At 43.6% G+C, this 19548-nt stretch overlaps 1 protein-coding gene across 4 annotated transcripts in view; it reads left to right on the top strand.

The window, feature by feature from the left end:
• A1CF (APOBEC1 complementation factor) overlaps window positions 1-19548 on the top strand; it is a 75442-nt gene that overhangs the window by 47082 nt on the left and 8812 nt on the right. For 3 of the 4 annotated variants that reach the window (XM_027049848.2, XM_015079078.3, XM_053206819.1), the window contains 4 exons: window positions 2548-2786; window positions 7873-8037; window positions 15084-15181; window positions 18065-18338. In XM_027049848.2, the coding sequence (XP_026905649.1) occupies window positions 2548-2786; window positions 7873-8037; window positions 15084-15181; window positions 18065-18338 (776 nt within the window). The remainder of the gene's footprint in view (window positions 1-2547; window positions 2787-7872; window positions 8038-15083; window positions 15182-18064; window positions 18339-19548) is intronic. The other variant, XM_053206818.1, reaches the window with a different exon arrangement.

Raw genomic sequence — 19548 nt, 5'->3', positions numbered from 1 at the left:
ATCGATAAGGTTCTTTATGCGGAAAAGACCCACAATTGTCATATCATCCTCCTCCTCAGCAAATATTCACGGAGATTTGTCTCATGCCTGGCTTCTAGAGACATGAAAGCCGTGCCCTCAGCTTGTGAGAGGTGGCTTTTCATCTCCAAGCAGCGCTGGGAAAGTGCAGGACAAACCACACAGATTTAAAACTAGGACACGGAGGCTCCAGGCTCCACCTGCTGGCCACTGACACCTGACTGGCCCTCCCTCAAAAAGAAGAGACTTTCTAAAGAAATATTATCTTGGAATAGAGGGGGGTTGAAGGTAAGCAAGCGAAACAAAAACAAAAATCCTGAAGATTACTTTATCCACCCTTCCCTCCCCCCCCCCCCCATCCCCGGGAAAAACCACATTCCTGGGGCAATGTCCACCAGACTGTAATGAACCTGTCACACCTCTGATACTGGGTCCCCAGCTCTTCAGCAAAGCATGGAGGACAGCGGGGCAGGGCCCCCGTCCTGGTGACAGCACCTGCACAGGACTCGACACCAACAGCTCCCAGAAAGCAGAGCAACCCCCCACTCACCCAGCTGAGCGCCTCTGCTCATGACGCACAAGTCATTTCTGTTAATGGAACTTCACCCATTTTTAATAACTTCCTGTTATTAGAAAAGTCACACAGCCTGATATACAACAAATAGCAAAAGCCAAAATGAAAAAAAAAAACATTAACATGCAAACCATTCCTCCATAAACCCGTTGCCCCGAGATAATCACTATGTTAGTTCTTTATTGCCTTCCTAGGTTTTCAGCACCGTGTCCATCAAAATGGTCTCCTCATATATGTATTTTGCCATCTATTTTGAAGCCAGCAGCATATTGTCAGCCGTTTTTTTAACCAATAAATACCCTTCTACATTACTACCCATAATGACTTTCGAGCATTCTATGGTATAAATGCCCGTCTCTTGTTCACCAGTGATTCTCAGCCAGGAGCAGTAGCATTCACCCAAAGGGACATTTAGAAAGATGAAGAGGCATTTTTAGATGACCTAATGGTGGCCATTAGGATTTAGTGAGGAAGAACCCAGGGTGACAAGCCTGTTATGGTGCACAAGGAGGAAACGTCCAACCTCAGAGTCGATATCGTCTCAGCCAAGAGGCCTTACGCCAGTCCTGGATGCTGGGATATTTTGATTATTTCCAATCTGGGGACTATTTTTTTTTTCAATATATGAAATTTATTGTCAAATTGGTTTCCATACAACACCCAGGGCTCATCCCAAAAGGTGCCCTCCTCAAGACCCATCACCCACCCTCCCCTCCCTCCCACCCCCCGTCAACCCTCAGTCTGGGGACTATTTTAAGTAATAGCAGTGAATATCCTTACACAAAAATGTTGGTGTTCAACTCTTCCCTAAAGACACTCCCAGAAGGGGCACTATGTGCCCCCAAATCATATACAAAAGATTTCTGACACATTTCCCCAAATGTCCCCCCAGAAAAGCTTCATCTGCACTCTGTCGGTGGAGATGAACATTAACTTGCTAATCAGCAACACCATAGAGAAGAAACAGGAACTGAACGGAGAGTCCGGAGGCCAATTTCCTCCCTTAAGATCTCTACCATCTGAAGCAAGCCACTTAATCTCTCGGAGCCTCGAGTTTTTCATCTAGAAAATGGAAACAGCACCTGTTCTGCCCATATCACAGGTTTAGCGTAGGCCAAGTAAGATGCTAAGTGAAAATTTCTAAGGCGTGTCAGAATAGCTTCCCCGTTGGGCTGGCGAGGACAGGGAGCAGCCAGGTTTGCAAGTTCATGACCGTCCCCACCCAGGCAGGCAGAGCGAGCAGCGTGGGCCAAGGTGCAGCAGCCCCAGTATCGGGAATTATCCTGGGTGGTGAGAAAACACTATGAAGACCAAACATGTCACATCTGCAGGACTTATCAGGTCCATGCTCACATGTCTTCAACTTCTTCTTTTTTTTTTTTTTTTGGAAAAAATTTCAATGATTATTTATTTTTGAGAGAGGGAGAGAGAGAGAGAGAGAGCACAAATGGGGGAGGGGCAGAGAGAGAGGGAGACACAGAATCGGAAGCAGGCTCCAGGCCCCGAGCCATCAGCACAGAGCCCGATGCGGGGCTCCAACTCACAGACCGGGAGATCATGACCTGAGCTGAAGTCGGACGCTCAACCGACTAAGCCACCCAGGCACCCCAAGGTGGACTTAGCTTTTAAAGAGCTATTTATATTAAAAAAAAATTTTTTTAACATTTATTTATTTTTGAGAGACAGAGCATGAGCAGGAGAAGGGCAGAGAGAGAGAGAGAGAATGGGAGACACAGAATCTGACACAGGCTCCAGGCTCTGAGCTGTCAGCACAGAGCCCAACATGGGGCTTAAACCCACAAATTGTGAGATCGTGACCTGAGCTGAAGTCGGATGCTTAACCGACTGAGCCACCCAGGGGCCCCTCGTGTCTTCAACTTCTTAAACCTCAATCACACAGGATTCTTGCCAAGCAGAATGCCATTCATTAATTCGTTCATTCGTTATTTTTGCAGAAATGGGCGTCTCTTAGGGGTGTGCGCCAGTGTGGACAACTGCCGGTTGTTTGTCGGGGGGATCCCCAAGACCAAAAAGCGAGAAGAGATCTTAGCGGAGATGAAAAAGGTCACCGAGGGAGTTGTCGACGTCATTGTCTACCCGAGCGCCGCAGATAAAACCAGAAACCGGGGCTTTGCCTTCGTGGAGTACGAGAGTCATCGGACAGCTGCCATGGCCCGAAGGAAGCTGCTGCCAGGTTGGCATCCCCTCCCCAAAGAGAAGGTTCCTCTGCTCTGCCTCAGGCTGCTGTGTGCCCTGCAGAGGAAGGTATCTGCTGGGTGTGTTTGGCTTGCTCTGGAGCTTTGCTTCTGCGCTATCCTAACTCCCTTCCCCTTCTTATCTATATTACCATAGACTAAGCTCCCTGAAGTTTTCACAGAATGGGTTCTGGAAAACATGCCCTTAGTCTAATGCACTTGCCCCAGGGACTTCCAGAGCTAGGAGCTGCAGCAGCCCTGTAACAAGGTGTTAAAGTGAGGAATCTTCTCAAAAGTGAATATATACATTATTTTTCTATACAGACGCTGTTGTCAGGCTTACTAGAAATGGAGGAGGTTGTCCATTACAGTGTAGAATAAGCCTGCAAGTGACACATTAGCCTGATGGCAATTAAGTGACATGAACTCATACCGTGACTCTTCCGTGTCTAATGTGGGGCTGGGGGCAGGGTAGAAATAACAGCCCTCCACAGAAAGGCACCTAGTAGGTGCTACAACCACAGGGTGGGTCCTGTTTGGGCAACAGCCACCAATTCCAGAGATTAAGAGACTCCAACAAGGCCCTCCCTCAGTCAGATCAGCTTAGGGTAAATTGTTGAAAGTCCTCTGCTCATTCTAAAATAGTCACCAAAATTTACACAACGTAAGGTATTAAGAGGCATCGATACTAAAATGAGAGGATTTCAAGAATGCCAGAGTGGACACATTGGAATCAACTCTTCTCTTGAACACCATGGAAAAGCCATGAGAATTAAAGACAAAACAACCACCACCTAGATTTACATTGTCAACATACACATCCTTACAAACAAGCCATGATGGAAGGTACAGAGTCGGAATGTAGTCAATGGTACTGTAACGACATTGTAGTCAATGGCGTTGTATGGGGCCATGGTAGCGACACTTGTGGTGAGCATAGAGTTGTCCGGTCACTATGTTTTGCCCCTGGCACTAGGGTAACATGGGCATCAACTATACTTCAGAACATAAACAAGTGTTAACTCAATGAGAGCATTCACCCTCTAGAAGTTTGCAAAATTGGAAGACGGCTTCTGATCTTGGGGAAGACTTTTTATCCATATTTTCATGGAGGCAGCTTATAAGGGAAAAGATAGGAAACAGCCCCCAAATTTGCTGAGTCCTGTAGAGAGATGGGCATTTTTAATGTCGATGCTTCCTTTCACTACTCCGTCACCACCCAATGGTCAGACCTGTGCCGCCCAGGCACAGAGAATCGCGGGCCCTCCTCATGAGGCACCCTTAGCCTTTTGGTGACCTGAACTTCATCTCTGGTGTCTTCTTCAACTCTTCTCTGTTCAGTTCTGCCATGAAAAAGTTCCTTGTATCCATACTGACCTCAGACTACCCATAGAGTCTCAAAACATTTATTCCCAAACATAGACTGTTTTCAAACACTCGAGATTATTCTTCCCGCTCTGTTCTTCTGGACGTACCCCACCATCTGCCTACTCCATTCTGAACATTACCCTCAGGTCACTGTTTCCAAATATCAGGTCATCTTTTCTACAATTCTTGCCAATAGTAGGAATTTGATCTCTATGTGTGGAGAGACTGAATGGTGCCACTCTGTCCCAAGGGGGCTGGGGAGCACAGCAGTGAAAGACGGTCCAAAATGGGAGAAAGATAGTTTTCAGGAGCCAGTGTTCCTAAAGAACTAGAATATCCCCTCAACTTCCTGTCCTCAAAGAAAAGAGCATATCGACCCATGAAAGTGCTTCTCTCTACCTGCGCAGTCTACTGCCCCTTTGGACACTCTACCTATTACCTCACCATACAGTCAACAACAGAGGATTTCGGTCACTGACTGTCCTCTGGAGGGCCTAGTCAGAAAGAAGGAGATCTTTACTAAACGTGATAAGGAAGGACCACAAGAAGCTTTTCCTTCTTCGTTGATTCAGACTTAGAGACAGACAGAAAATTGCTGTCGAACACGATGTATTGCCTCCCAGCCACCTACCTTCCCAGGTGACAGCAGCAGCCCTCTCTGGACATTGCAAGTTTGCAGAGGCGTGTGTCAAACAAAGTCATTGCATCCAACTGAGAGGCCAGCAGAACATTCAAAGGATACTCTGAGGAAATCCCTAGCGTCAGCCTGCACGGGGACCACCTGGAGGGTTTGTCAAAGTGCAGCTAACCAGGCCCCACCTCCAGGGTTCCGGAGTCAGAAGGTCAGGTATGGCGTCTGCCAATTTGCCTTCTTAACAAGTTCCCAAGATGCTATGCTTCTGAGACCATGAGTCTGAGAACCTGCAATCTAAGTCAATGACTGTCCCTCATGGGCCGCAGATCTGAATAACCTGAGGACGCTTTTAAACAGTACCAGAAACCAAATCAATCTCTCCTCAGCTGAATCTGCTTCTCTGGGGCACTGGTGTTTTCAGTTTTCCAGATGACCTTGTAGTGGAGCTAGTTTTGCGATCCAGTGCTAAATCCTCCAACCAAGGGTTCTGGCCATCACCTGCATGGGAAGTCAACAAGTACACGTGGAAACCACTCAGCACGGGAGCATTTACTAAGACTCTACAATGTGCTTTGCTCTCTTCTGAAGGAAATTCTTAAAAAAAAAAATCAAACCTAACTATTTCACTCAAAGAGTGCACACTCTGAGGAAACTAGACACACAAGAAAAGAGACCAAACAAAAAAGTCCCTTATGCGTATCATCTTTTATTTTCACAACAGCACTGGGTAGTGACTTTGATTATCCCAATTTTATAAATGAAGAGATTGATGGTTAGGAAGGTGGTGTCCTAGCCAGGATGGCGATCTGATATTTGAACTTGTCTGGCTTCAGAGGCCATGTTTCCAAATCCCTCTGCAACACTGACTTTCAGGGGGATGTTTGAGATCACTGCTTACCGTACCTCCTCTCATTTCTGTCCACTTCAGCCTTCTGCAGATTTTCAGGCCAGCTGAAGGCAGACTGTAGTTCCAGGCCAGGAAGGCTAGAGCAGTGTTCTCAACTTTGGCTGAATTAACTGAGGTGATTTTAAGAATCCTGAAACCCGGACCACTCATATCAAATTTGGGAAGGAGAGTCCTGGGGTCAGTGATGAGCTGGTCAATCTTTTTTTTTTTACTTAGGTTTATTTATTTTGAGAGAGAGAGAAAGAGTGCAAGCAGAGAAGGGGCAGAGAAGGGGGGGGGCGGGGAGAGAGAGTCCCAAGCTAATAGCACTAACAGGGTGGAAGCCAATGCAGGGCTTGATCTCACGAATTGTGAAATCATAACCCAAGCTGAAATCAAGAGTCAGATGCTCAACCAACTGAGCCACCCAGGCGCCCCTGAACTGGTCAATCTTTAACAGGCAACTCCCAGAGAAAATCCAAAGTCCTTCCTTGTAGTATGTGTAGATTCCCATGGTATTAACAGTCCCACTGTAGCTGATTTCAAACTACCAAGATGGCATCCACTGGCTCACACAATTCTGAAAACTTAACAGTCCAGTGTTGCAAGTGGAAAGGAACTGGGTCCAGCTCAACAACGAGTGGGACTCAGGTTGGGTATTTCTCAAAGCCCTTACAGTCTGAGGCCAACGCTGAGAAGCCCTCAGCTACAGAAACCAGGGGGATCTTGGTCTAGGACAGTCAGCAAAGACTATGTAAAACACAGAAAAGAAAGGGAAGGAAAACAAAGCAAAAGGAGTGAAAGGAAAAGGAAGGGGAAGGAATAGAAGGGAGCAGAGGGAAGAAGAGGGAAGAGAGGGATGAAGAAAACTATCCCCTGGGATGCAGGGCAGGTAGCTAGCCACTGGGGTCCCACAAGAACCAGCCCCTCTGGGATTAGCTAACTCATGTAAACGTGTCTCTTTTTTGTTCGGGTTTCAGGGAGTCAGTGCCACAGATGGTTTCACTAACTGCTTTCCAAAGAATAAAAAGATGCCTTTTGATTGAAAATAATTGCCTCCCATGTGGAATAATAATTGGACAACTGAACCCTTACCAACACTGAAAATTTCTGATTGTGTTCTCTCAAGCTTTTTATTGCTTCCAGGCTGTAGCTTGTTCCTAAACAACTAATAAAAAACACACAAGACTTCCAATCAAATTTAGAAGTTGAGTTGACCCCCCATCACTTCAGCTGGGCTCTGCCCTGTGTAGGGGTCCAGGGCTGGGTAACCCCAAAACACAAAGGAGCCATGAAGAAGTGAAGTGGGTCTGGGCAAGTTAGCCATCCCTCTAAAGCTCATTTCCTCTTCTGTAAAATCGAGACAGTCACTCCCCTCCCCCAGAGAGTTACTGTGAGCGGGAACCAAGGTAGCATATGGAAAACACAGTATATAGTGCAAGACACTCAATAAATTGCAACTGTAGAAATACAAAAATATACGTAGTCATAGGGAACAACTACCCCTTTAAAAAGAGTTCGGTTTCTCATCATAGACCCTTCCATTACTCTTTGTCTTCTCAATCGGGATCAAGAATGTTTCTGCCAATTCCCAAGTTGCCCATGTGCAGCCAGAGAACTAGGCATGAACACAGATGATTGGAGCCCTGACCAAGCATAAGGGACAGAGAACAAACCAGGGTTGCCTGAGCCCTGCTCACTCCTGCCCACACACCACGGGTTTTTAGACTGCTTGGTGGTGGCACCTGGTCACGCAGATTCTAGAAGCAGCAGACATACTCCCTAATGACCTTAATGCTTCATGAAGTCAGACTCTATGTCCAAGCCCTAAATCCATTGTTTCCCTTCTCTTCTTCTGCCATCTTACTTTCAAAGACTTACTTTCCCCGTGAGAGCTGTTCAAAGACCCAAACCTGCCCATCATGGCCTCATTTCTGCCCCATTTCAAACCACATCCCGGTTCCCTTTGTATGCAATTATCACTGTAAACCATCTGTCACACAGAAGTCCCTTCTAGCCAGCTCTTCCATTTATTTGGAATGTTTCTTGAAATCAGTATCCACCTCTTTTAATATTTGTCTTCATGCTCAGTCAAGACCATAAGCATCCGCTGAAGTTAAAAGGCCATCTCAGTGAACCGAGATGGCATTGTCCTGGTTTCTATATAACTAATCATACCTGTGATCCTTTTGAACAGGAAGAATTCAGTTATGGGGACATCCTATCGCAGTAGACTGGGCAGAACCAGAAGTAGAAGTTGACGAAGACACAATGTCTTCGGTGAAAATCCTGTATGTGAGAAACCTGATGCTGTCTACTTCTGAAGAGATGATTGAGAAAGAATTCAACAATATTAAACCAGGTGGGACATACCATATAAGATGACTGTTTTGAAATGTGCTCTGAAAACACTTAGGCTTGAGGTGACTTCCCATAACTTTAAACAGGGCAGGCTTCGTGTGGCACTCTCATAACTGCATGAGGACTACAAACACCATATTTCAACCTTGGATCAGAAAATAGGGACATGTGGTCCATAACATTGATCAACATTATAATTTTACAATTATCTGTGTGATGCCTTAATTAACACACATTGCCTTCACTAAACTATAAATTCCAAGAGAGTTTTTTAGCTTCTATTGTCTCCTCAGCCCTTATCTCTGTGCCAGGTCATAGTAGACACTCACTAAATATTGACTGTGTTGATGAATGCATGGCCATAACTCTGGATCTGAGGCAGGGCTTCTTGGTCTCAGTACTCTTGATGGTTTAGGCCATATAATTCTTGGTCATGGGACTCTGTCCTGCACATTATAGGAATTTTAACAGCATCCCACACCTCTATCCACTAGATGCCAGTCGCAAGCTGTAATAATCAAAAATGTCTCCAGACATTTACCCTGGAGGGAAAAATTGCCCCAAGTGGAGGACCACTGGTCTAATGCAACATGATTGTGACTTTAGGTACATAAGGAGGGAGGCAAGAATTAATTCTAGGAGACTCATTTGGGTGAAGAGGAGGAGGAAGGAACTGAACCATGAGATTCAGTCCTTATCACTTTTTTCTCATATGGAAACTATAACAGTGAGACAGTAAAACATCTCACCAAACAATGTCCAAACAATCATTTCCCAAAGCCAGCTCTGTGGAACATTAATTCTATGGACTGTTAGTAGATGCTTCTGATAAAAGAGACCCATGGTCAAATAAATTTGTAAACAACAACTTCACCAACATCAGACAGATTTTTTTTTTTCATTGCGGGACTTATCAGAGTCCTTAACCTTCTAATATGCTTTGAAAGTATCCAAAAGAAAAGATATAGGATGCCTCATTTCCCAAATTTTTGGAGTACAGATCTCGTTTTTTTGGCTAATCATCTTGTGGAATTAGCATGTTTTGGGACACGCTCTGGCTAAGTTTATCACTGTGGGAACACCTTTCCATAAATTAAAATGTTTCTGTCTCCAGGTAGTAATTCTCTGCTTTGTTGATAAGCATGAGCCATGGTGCCATCATGTTAAGTCGGCTGGAGAACGTTCCCCTCGTGTGTTCCTGTTGCCAACTCTGGGTGCCATGTCAGGTGTGATAGAATAAGCTGATGATTTGTTCTGAAGATAATTAGTAAGGATGCCACTTCTCGCTTTTGAAAGATTCACCAGATTCTTTGTTTGCCAGCCTTTGGGAATTCTGCCAACTTCCTGCCATTCTAGTATAATGGTGTGGCCCCATACCCCCAGCTGTGAGTCCATTACTAACATAGAGACTGCAAGTGGTTGGCTGCTGACTGCTCACTTATGCTCCAGGCATTGCCACGGGCACTTTCCCAGCACGTGTCATTTATTCAGCACCATGACTCCAGGATATAGGTTACTCTGTCACTCCCATCGTAAAAATGAGAAAACCAGAACCCAGAGCTCTTAAGTAGCATGCTCAGGGTCATACAACTAGCAAGGGGCAAATCCCAGATTAGAGTCCAGGTCTGGCCAAGACCATGTTCTTCGCAACTCTGTGACCTCCATGCCCCATCCTTACTGCATTCATTCACTCATTCATTCAACTGTCATTACTTCAGTAGCTCCTATGTGCCAGGCACTGTGGGAGGAGTGAACAGGTGTGAGGTGTGTGTGGGAGGAGTTCAAGATACTCCAGAAGAATAACAGCAATGACAGCCCGCCCTTGTGGCGCAGAGAGACTCGTGTTTAAGAGGAGTAAAGCGTGAGCTGAGATACAAAAGTTGACCCATTTGTGGGCAGAGGAATGAGACGTGTGTGTGTAGATGCTGCTCCCGCTTTGTGTTGACTTCTGACCTTCTTATTTTTATTCAATACTTTTTTTCCCAATCTTTTCAATAAATTGCATTGAGAGAATGGCACGTCCACATGCAAATAACACAGTTGGACTGGATTGATATGAGGTATAAAGTTAAATCAAAAGGGATCAGAGACTGATCAAAACAAAGCTAGTATTATAAAAACACTAGAGGAACATACAGGGCAAAGCTTCATGGACATTGGATTTGGCAATAAATTCTTGGATGGTATTAAAAGTAGAGGCGACAAAGAAAAATAGATTAAATGAACTATATACAAATTAAAAAGTGCATCAAGGGACACTTTCAACACTGCAAAAGCAACCCACAGAATAAGAGAAGACACCCGCAAACAATATAGCCAATAAAGGATCGACATCCCAAGTATATCAAGTGTGCCAATAAGTCAACAGCTAAAAATTAAGACAAGTAAAACTTCAACTATATATTTGTCCACAAAACGCTATTGTCCAATTACCACATACACATAGCCCATAAGCCCATTAAAAGATGCTCAACATCCCTCGCTATGCACCGGGAAAATGTAATCCAAAGCCATTTCCTGCCTCCCAAGATAGCAAGAGTAGCAGTAGTAATCGAACAAGAAGAAGAAGACACAGAAACATCGGGGAGTTTGTAGGGCAGTTAGAACCATGTGCCCTGTAGCTGGAAATACAAAACTGGTGCCGCCTCTGTGGAAAACTACACGCTGGGTACTAATGAACATACGATTACCAGCAGCGGAACAACACTCAGACCTAAACCGTACGGGAGTGTTGAAATGCGCAACTTGAATGAATCTCGGAGACCTTATCCCAGTGAAACAAGACAGTCAAAAGGACGTACGCCGTCTGATGCCAGTTATATGAGGTACCTAAAGTCGTCACATTCGTAGAGACAGAGTGCAGAATGGTGGTTACCCAGGGACAGGGGACAAAGGATTCAGAAATAATTATTTCATAGACACAGCGTTTCAGTCGGGGTTCATAAGACGGTTCTAGAAATGGACGGTGATGATAGCTGTACATGGTATTTTTTGATCTAATTAAAACACGACCTTTTTTTGTTTGCTTTTTTGTCCTACTAGTTATAATGAAGATAATAAATGCTAGCGCTCTCTCCCTCTCCACCTCTCTCCCTCTGATGGCACAACTCAGGGCTCTATAATGATGTGTGGCAGCTTCTTGGCACTCCACAAGAGAATATGAATTATACGGGATGGATAACTAGCAGACATCTGCTGTATTAGGAATAAAAAGTCAGAGCTGAACTGGTTTATTTTCCAGTGGAAAGGGTGTGTTTATACTTCTCTCGGAAAATATATGGGGAGAAACAGGAAAATAACGCTTTAAAAATCCTATTTAAAGTTTGGGTCCCTCGAAAAAGCCCGAATATTCCTGGCAAATATTCGACCGTCTTGTTTTAACCCTGATTAGCCTGGAAATATTGTACTGCCACTCAGAGAGATCAATGACAATCAGAACAGGAACTGGGGCTGAAAATGTATGTTCTTCCCCAGCGTAGCCTAAGGGTATGCGTGGAAATTCCAATTATAGTCATTCTACAAAATCTGATTTCTCTAAAACAGTTTAGCGTCAGAATCAGCAGGAGGGGCTTGTGAAAACAGACTGCTGGCCACCTCGCCCCATCCCTGCTCCCCTGCCCCATGGTTTCTGAGTCATGGGTCGGGGGTGGACCTAGGCTGATACTTGCTGGTCAGAAGACCACACTTGGAGAACCACACCCCTCTGATAATCTTCCTTGGGATCCCAGGTGTGTTTCTCTTCAGGTACTTGATGTGCTGCTCTTCAGAGTACTATTTTTCTAATTCCCCGTATTAGGACTTCAGAGTCTTTTCACCATTGCTGACGATGACCACGGGCATTTTGTTTTCCTCCACCCTCTGCCAGATGATGATCAATCAGTAAACAAACTCCTCTACACTAAAGAAGGGGCATACAATAATAAGCCAGGTGGTTAATACCATTGTAGAGAAAACCAAGCTCACACGCTCAAATTTGTTTCATGGGGCTATATTTTCATACAGTAACATTTCCAAAATCAGGTGCAGCTGAACAGTATTGCTCAAAAATGCCAGTCTGTTTCCTTGTCTACGAACAGAATTTGAGGACATTTAGATCCATTGTCATCTGAAATGCCACCTAACTAATAGGAACGACGGAAGTTGGCGTGCAAATTGACTAGTAATATTCGTTCGTCCCATGTCTATTTATAGAGTATCCTCTGTACACAAGGGAGGAGGTAGGACCTAGGTGAAGACAGTACCGAGATGGCCCCAAAGGAGGTCTTGTTCTCGGGGGGCTACCAGTCTAGTGGAGCCCAGATGAAGGACAGCACTGGAGAACGTACAGAGCAAAGACTGGAAAGACACAGGTCCTTATCGGCCCACCTTTGACTTCTCGGTCACCAGGACAAGCCATGGGGTTATGTCATGAAAATTACCGTCCCCGACCCTGGAGGAATGAAGACAGTGTGCTGGAAATTCAGGGAATTACGTGTCCCATGCTTCGTGGTCTCAATTGCCTTTATGTACGTTCTCCGCCGAGCCGGACAATTCTGCTCTCTACACCCTTTGCCAGAAGAAGTCAAGGGCTGGATGCAGAGGGAAGAGAGAGGGCCACGATGGTTTTACATCATCCTGACAATACAGCTCTACCATTGTTCCAAAAGAAGATAACATATAGCCGTTGAACCACGTGGCAGAGTAAAACGTCTAACTGTCTTTGTGACCTTGAATCTGATAGGATAGATGACTGAGCTTTGATAGGGAGGCGACAAAAGGAGGACCCTCATGTCCTCTTCTGGGCCCCCCTGGGAAAGTATCCGATCCTATGTGATGTCTGGGAACTTAGGAGAGAAGAAACCGCCTTTCTCAAGACACACCCACGTGAGTGTCACTAAAAGAGGACAGTCATCACACTAAACTACTAACAAGTTAATGTCAAAGAAGTTTCCATTTTACCTTCACTCTAGATGAAACTTCTATTTAAAATTTTTTTTAATGTTTATTTATTTTTGAGAGACAGAGTGCAAGTGGGGAAGGGGCAGAGAGAGGGAGACACAGACTCTGAAGCGGGCTCCAGACTCCGAGCTGTCAGCACAGAGCCGGACGCGGGGTTCGAACTCACGAACCACAAGATCATGGCCTGAGCCAAAGTCACACGCTTAACTGACTGAGCCACCCAGGTGCCCCGAAACTTCTGTTTTTAAAACTGAGTAGGCAACAATATTCTCTAACAACATTTTCATAATCAAGGTAAAATATAAAGTTCAACCTTGTTGGTAAAACGTTTCTTTCTTTTTTATTTTCATGTTGCCATTAGCACCTGCAGCAGTCTCTCTACATTAAAATAGGTCAGGTCAATTTGTTATTTTTTTATTACACAAACAATAGAAATAAACATTGCACATGTTTGTAAAATGCCAAAGAATATAAATTAACATGTGAAAGTCCCCTTTATTCTCTGCAAATTTTCTCCCCATTCCTTACATAACCTGTATTAACAGTTTGGTTTCCAGCTCTCTTTCTCTGTGTGTGTGTGTGTGTGTGTGTATGTGTGTGTGTGTATCCATATTTCTCTGTACATATACATGGGTTGGGATTTTGAAAACATAAATGTTACAAAATTATACTTACTATTTTACAAATTGTTGAATTTCACAATAGGTCTTAAATCTTTCCGTGTAAGCATACATAGGTCTATCTTTTCTCTTTAAAGACTCATTTCTTTTTTTTTTTTTTTATTTGTTTGAGAGAGAGGGTTGGGGGAGGGGCAGAGAGAAAGGGAGAGACAGAGAATCCCAAGCAGCCTCCACACCGTCAGCACAGACAGTGGGATGCGGGCTCCATCCTGCAAACTGCGGGATCACGACCTGAGCCGAAAACAAGAGCTGGACGCTTAACCAACTGAGCCGCCCAGGCGCCCCTAAAGACTTATTTCATTTGATATGAATGTACCAGATTTAATCACTCTCAGGAGAATGGACTTTAAGTTGTTTTATTTTTGCTACCACAACAGTGAGAGCTAATGTCCTCATATATGATCCTTTTGCATACAGGAGTGCTTCTGTAAAAGATGTTCCTCAAGGGAGAATTCTTGGATATCTACATTGTTTCCAACATGTAGATATTATGAACAGCAGGGAAAGAACTATCTTGGTTTTCAAATGTTCTTTCAGAAACTACCTTTTTTTTTTTAATCAAAAGACTATCAGAGAAGCAGTTAAGAGATCAGAGTTCCAGTTCCTAGCTGTGTGAACCCTTACAAGTTCACCTTCCTTGTTAGAACCTTAGATTCCTAATCTTTACGTTAAAAATAAATTAAGGTCAAGTGAATTTTTATTTTTTTTAATATTTTTAAGTTTATTTGTTTTGAGAGACAGAGAGCAAGGGGGGAAGGGAAGAGAGAGACAGAGAGAGAGAATCCCAAGCAGGCTCAACACTGTCAGCACAAAGCCTGATGCGGGGCTCGAACCCACAAACTGCAAGATCGTGATCTGAGCCAAAACTAAGAGTTGGACACTTAACCGACTGAGCCACCCAGGCACCCAAGGTCAAGCGAATCTCTAAAAGCTTAAAGTAAAGCATTGCTAAAGTCTCTCCTAATTCTAAAGTTGTACTACATAAATCAAAAGAAATAAAATATTTGTCTGGGGGAAAAGCCATAAAATTTTATAAGGTAATCGCCTAAATATATATTTATAGGATGACCAATAGTTCAAAACAATTGAAAAAATATTTTACCAAGTATAAGTTACTATTGTTTACATTATATAGAGACAAAATAAGATAATGCTTCTACTCTTAAAGGTCTTATAATCTAGGAAGTGGAAAACACAAATCTATAATAATATGGAAGAATATAGGTGATATAAAAAAATTACAAACAAAAGCTTCTACTGAATGTGTACAATTGTAAACCTGGACATAGCAAACATTCTCAAGGAGAACTTAACCTAAATAATAAGTCTCAAAAAAAAATCAAATACTCTTGGAAGCCAAATGCTAAAATGTACCATTCTCGGTGTTGTCTCAAGGTTGCTAATGGGGCTACTTTCTCTCTGTTTACAGGTGCTGTGGAGAGGGTAAAGAAAATCCGCGACTATGCTTTTGTGCACTTCAGCAGTCGAGAGGATGCAGTTGAGGCAATGAAAGCTTTAAATGGAAAGGTAATATAGGACAATGTGCGTGCACACACACACACACACACACACACACACACACACAAGTTCCACCCAAGTTTGGTGTGGAAATTTTGTTCAAAAGAACGATCCCACAAGTCTGTGTCACTCAGGCTTTCTCTACCTCTAACATGACTGCCTCGATCCATTGAAGATGAACAGAAGAGTCAGCGACAGAAAACACCATGGAGATGTGACTCCTGTGTCCAGCCCTGTCTCTAATTTGGGCTGATTTGAACAAGTCACTGCCCCTCAACTTCCTTCCCAAGTGGGGGATTGGAGTATTGGCGTAGGTTATTTCAAGGTGTTTTTCTCAGGTGCAACTTTCTGTCATTACTTTGAGAGATTATCACCTCAGTAGTGCAGTATTTTGGAGGCTGATGACCAGAAAAGATGTCAAGTTCACTGCTGTCAGTCCGCCCTCAGAGTTTTGATCTCCCTACTCTGGAAGGCTTTGGGTCTCTTCACCTGGCCAAGAATAAGGTCCAGGAAAAAGCTAGTTTCTAAGTCCTTTCTCCTGACTTGTAAATAGAAACCAATATAATATTTACTTATCAATGCAAAAAACATGAAAACCCTTTGGGGCACCTGGGTGGCTCAGCCAGTTGAGCGTCCAACTCCAGCTCAGGTCATGATCTCGCAGTTTATGAGTTCAAGCCCCGCGTCGGGCTCTGTGCTGACAGCTCAGTGCCTGGAGCCTGCTTTGGATTCTGTGTCTCCCCCTCTCTCTTTCCCTTCCCTGCTCACACTCTCTCTCTCTCTCTCTCTCTCTCCTTTTGCTGCCCTTCCCTCCCCCATTCTCTCTCTCTCATTTTGAATAAGGGCTTGAAGGAGGGCAGGAAAGGAAAGTAGGAGAAATCTCCACGTAGGGCTATGGGGCATGAATTGAAAACATCCAGGAACTGATTGGATGTCGGAGTGAGCAGGAGCCATTGGCTGGTTTTCAATATGGGGGATCAGGATGATACTGTGGGGGAAGCCAGGAAAGGAAACCTATTTAGAGAGAAAGGGGATGAACTGAGCTTTGCATGTGGTTCTCTACTCTAGAAATACTTGTGGATGTCTCTGATGTGCAAGGAATTTTTCGGGGCTTGGGAATATACCAATGAATAATATATCACCCTAGCTCTTGAAACGTCTAGAGCAAATCACTAAAAGACAATACTGAGTTTAAAACACTCAAGGGGCGCCTGGGTGGCTCAGTCGGTTAAGCGTCTGACTTTGGCTCAGGCCATGATCTCACAGTGCAGGAGTTCAAGCCCCACATCAGTCTCTGTGCTGACAGCTCAGAGCCTGGAGCCTGCTTCAGATAATCTGTCCTCCTCTCTCTGTTCCCCTCCCCCACCCATGCTCTCTCTCTTTCTCTCTCAAAAATAAATAAATGTTAAAAAATTTTTTTAAAACCACTCCTACGGGGACAATGAAGCACAAATTCTATTACAATATGGAACCTGACTTTGCAGTAAAGAATCATTCCATTAAAAATGTCTCTTGATAGGAAGGTCTATAAGCAGAGACCTATTTGGGTCTCTCTCACCTTCCTCAAGACAGGACTGAAGCTAAAGAATCTTATTACCAAGACCACCCCCTTCCTTTGATACTCTGATCTGTTGCTTCTAATTATATCAACACCATTGTAAAGATAGGTAAGTATCATCAGGATTCTCTCTCAGTATATTCCAACTAACATATTCAAGACTGGCTCTTGCTGTTAAAAAGTAGGGCAGATATAGGAAACTAAGAACAAGTTGCCCCAAGGCTGACCAAAATGGTCACAACAACCAAGAAGCACAACTTTGTCCGGCCAACCTCAATGACCCCAGAATGGACTGAGGCTCTCACCAAATGGCAAGCTGCTATGACAGAGAATCCTTGCAGGAACACTTCGTATCATTCCTTTTCTTTATAAAAAATAGAGGCTCACAACATTCTTATTCAGAGGAAGCTACAAATGCTTCCTCGCAACACCTTGTCCCATGGATAAGAAATACGTCAATCCGTCAAGCATTTGTTGAGAGCCATCTTTGTCTCGTGTTGGCAAGCAAGAGAGAAAAGTGAGTGGCGCACATAGGTCTACACACATCCATTATCTTCCACATAATGGAAAGGTAAGTTTTCTAGTAAAAACTTACCTATTGTATAGCCACTCTACGAAGTAAGCCATTTAGGGGCACCTGGGTGGCTCAGTCATTTGAGCATCCGACTTCGGCTCAGGTCATGATCTCACGTTTCGTGAGTCCAAGCCCCACGTCAGGCTCACTATGATCAGCGTGTCAGTGCAGAGCCCGCTTTGGATCCTCTGTCCTCCTTTCTCTGCCCCTCCCCCGGTCAGGCTCTCATTGTCTCTCTCTCTCTCAAAAATAAACAAAACATTAAAAAAAGAAGAAGTAAGCTATTTAACTGGCTGGCAGCTGGAACGACCTGACTAGGCTACCCGTGCCAACGTGCTAACAACCGATAAGATTTCTTCATTGGTTTCCTTTCACCTTCTTTGTGCTGTGCTAAGTAGTAAAGATTACGTTCCACCTATTATTAACCTAAAATGTCTTAGAATTGCATAACATGTAATTTAAAACATATATATCTCATAAAAATATCACATAACTCTCTGTTGCAATGACTGTATTCGCATAATTTATAACCCGTATGTCAGGAGACAGTGGTCAGTTTGTCACTGTGAAACCTGGTGCATATTATGTGCAACGTACCGACTCAGGAAAACTCAACTGACCCACATAAAGAGACAAGATATGTGTAAGTGAAACAGCGAACAGAGCAGCAAATTGATTAACGCTCAGGAGACTAGGGCTCAGCCGCACTGGGTTGCCTTTGTATCTTCTGATGTTGTTTCTTCTTTGCTCTCTACAACAGGTGCTAGATGGTTCCCCCATTGAAGTGACCCTAGCCAAACCAGTGGACAAGGACAGTTACGTTAGGTACACCCGAGGCACGGGCGGAAAGGGCGCCATGCTGCAAGGAGATTACACCTACTCTTTGGGCCATGTTTATGATCCCACCACAACCTACCTTGGAGCTCCTGTCTTCTATGCCCCTCAGGCCTATACAGCAATTCCCAGCCTTCATTTCCCAGCCACTAAAGGACATCTTGGCAACAGGGCCATTATCCGAGCCCCTTCTGTTAGAGGTAATGCTCATCAGCTCTTGCCCTGGAATAACTCTACAATTTCAAATGATTTGTATTGCAATAGCCTTAGACAAATTGGATGGGTCCACCGGGAGAAAAGGACTGGAAAATTGTTCATGAAAAATCAAATATTATTATATCAATAGTTGTCCTTTCATAAAAATCTTTTTTCACATTACAACTGGTTATTGGAAAAACTTGGTCAGGACATAGCACAAAGGAGTCTAATGCATACATTTGGTCTTCGCATGGGTGCATAAAGTTTGTACAGACTAAATAGTCAGCTTCTCCCTTATCATTGGACCACCACCATATTGCAGTCATTTGTGACTCATTAGAAAACTTACAAATGAAAGCAAGGATGGGCCAGTGAAAACCAGTTATGTCAAATAGCAAAAACACGTCAAGGCACATGTGCCTTTGAGGGCGACTCAGGGGCCTATTCGTATATAAATCAAATTATCATAAACATGTTCTAAGAGACACATGACATGCTTTCATTTGACCTCCTCCCAGGATTATGCACTATGCCTTCTAAAAAGCCACTAAAAAGTGAGGGAATCAACTTATTTCTCCAGGATATGGGGAACTAAATAGTAAGGTCCAAATAGAAAAAAGACTGACTACTAAACGATAAATCTTTCCTATGTAATCCTATAAGAGTTCCAAATGTTCAAGCAGTGTTCTGGGCTCAGTTCAAGCAAGACAGATGAAAAGGAAAGCATTTTTTTTTAATTTCTAGTAAACTAGTTTGTCTCTGCCTAATGGGATCCATCAGAATGGTCCTGTTAGGATGTATTTAATGCCAAAAGAATCCCAGTTCTGTCTTCCAAATATAAAACCATTCTGGGCAACTTGACAACAAACTGTGTATTTAAATCCCATCCTTGGGTTTTAGTTAGAAGAAAACGGGCATGTCAGATTACTGTGGAAACTATCCTCTTACTGTCTTTTACTATTTTTCAGGAAAACTGAGTTGGCCATCCTAAGATCTCTAGTCTTCAACAGCCTTAAAATTTCCATAATCATCATAAAATCACTCTATCCAAGATTATAATGCTAAAGAAATCATCAGGTTTTCCTCCGGTATAATCTATGTGGTGACAAATTATGCCATTAAAATATTATACATTTGTAATCTGAAATCATATTATTAAATAATGCATACGTTAAATATAAATTGGCAACCAGTTGTAATGTAGGAAAAAAA

The sequence above is a fragment of the Acinonyx jubatus genome, chromosome D2 (assembly GCF_027475565.1).
Source record: "Acinonyx jubatus isolate Ajub_Pintada_27869175 chromosome D2, VMU_Ajub_asm_v1.0, whole genome shotgun sequence".
Classification (NCBI taxonomy): Eukaryota; Metazoa; Chordata; class Mammalia; order Carnivora; family Felidae; genus Acinonyx; species Acinonyx jubatus.
This window is presented reverse-complemented; position numbering and strand designations above follow the sequence as displayed.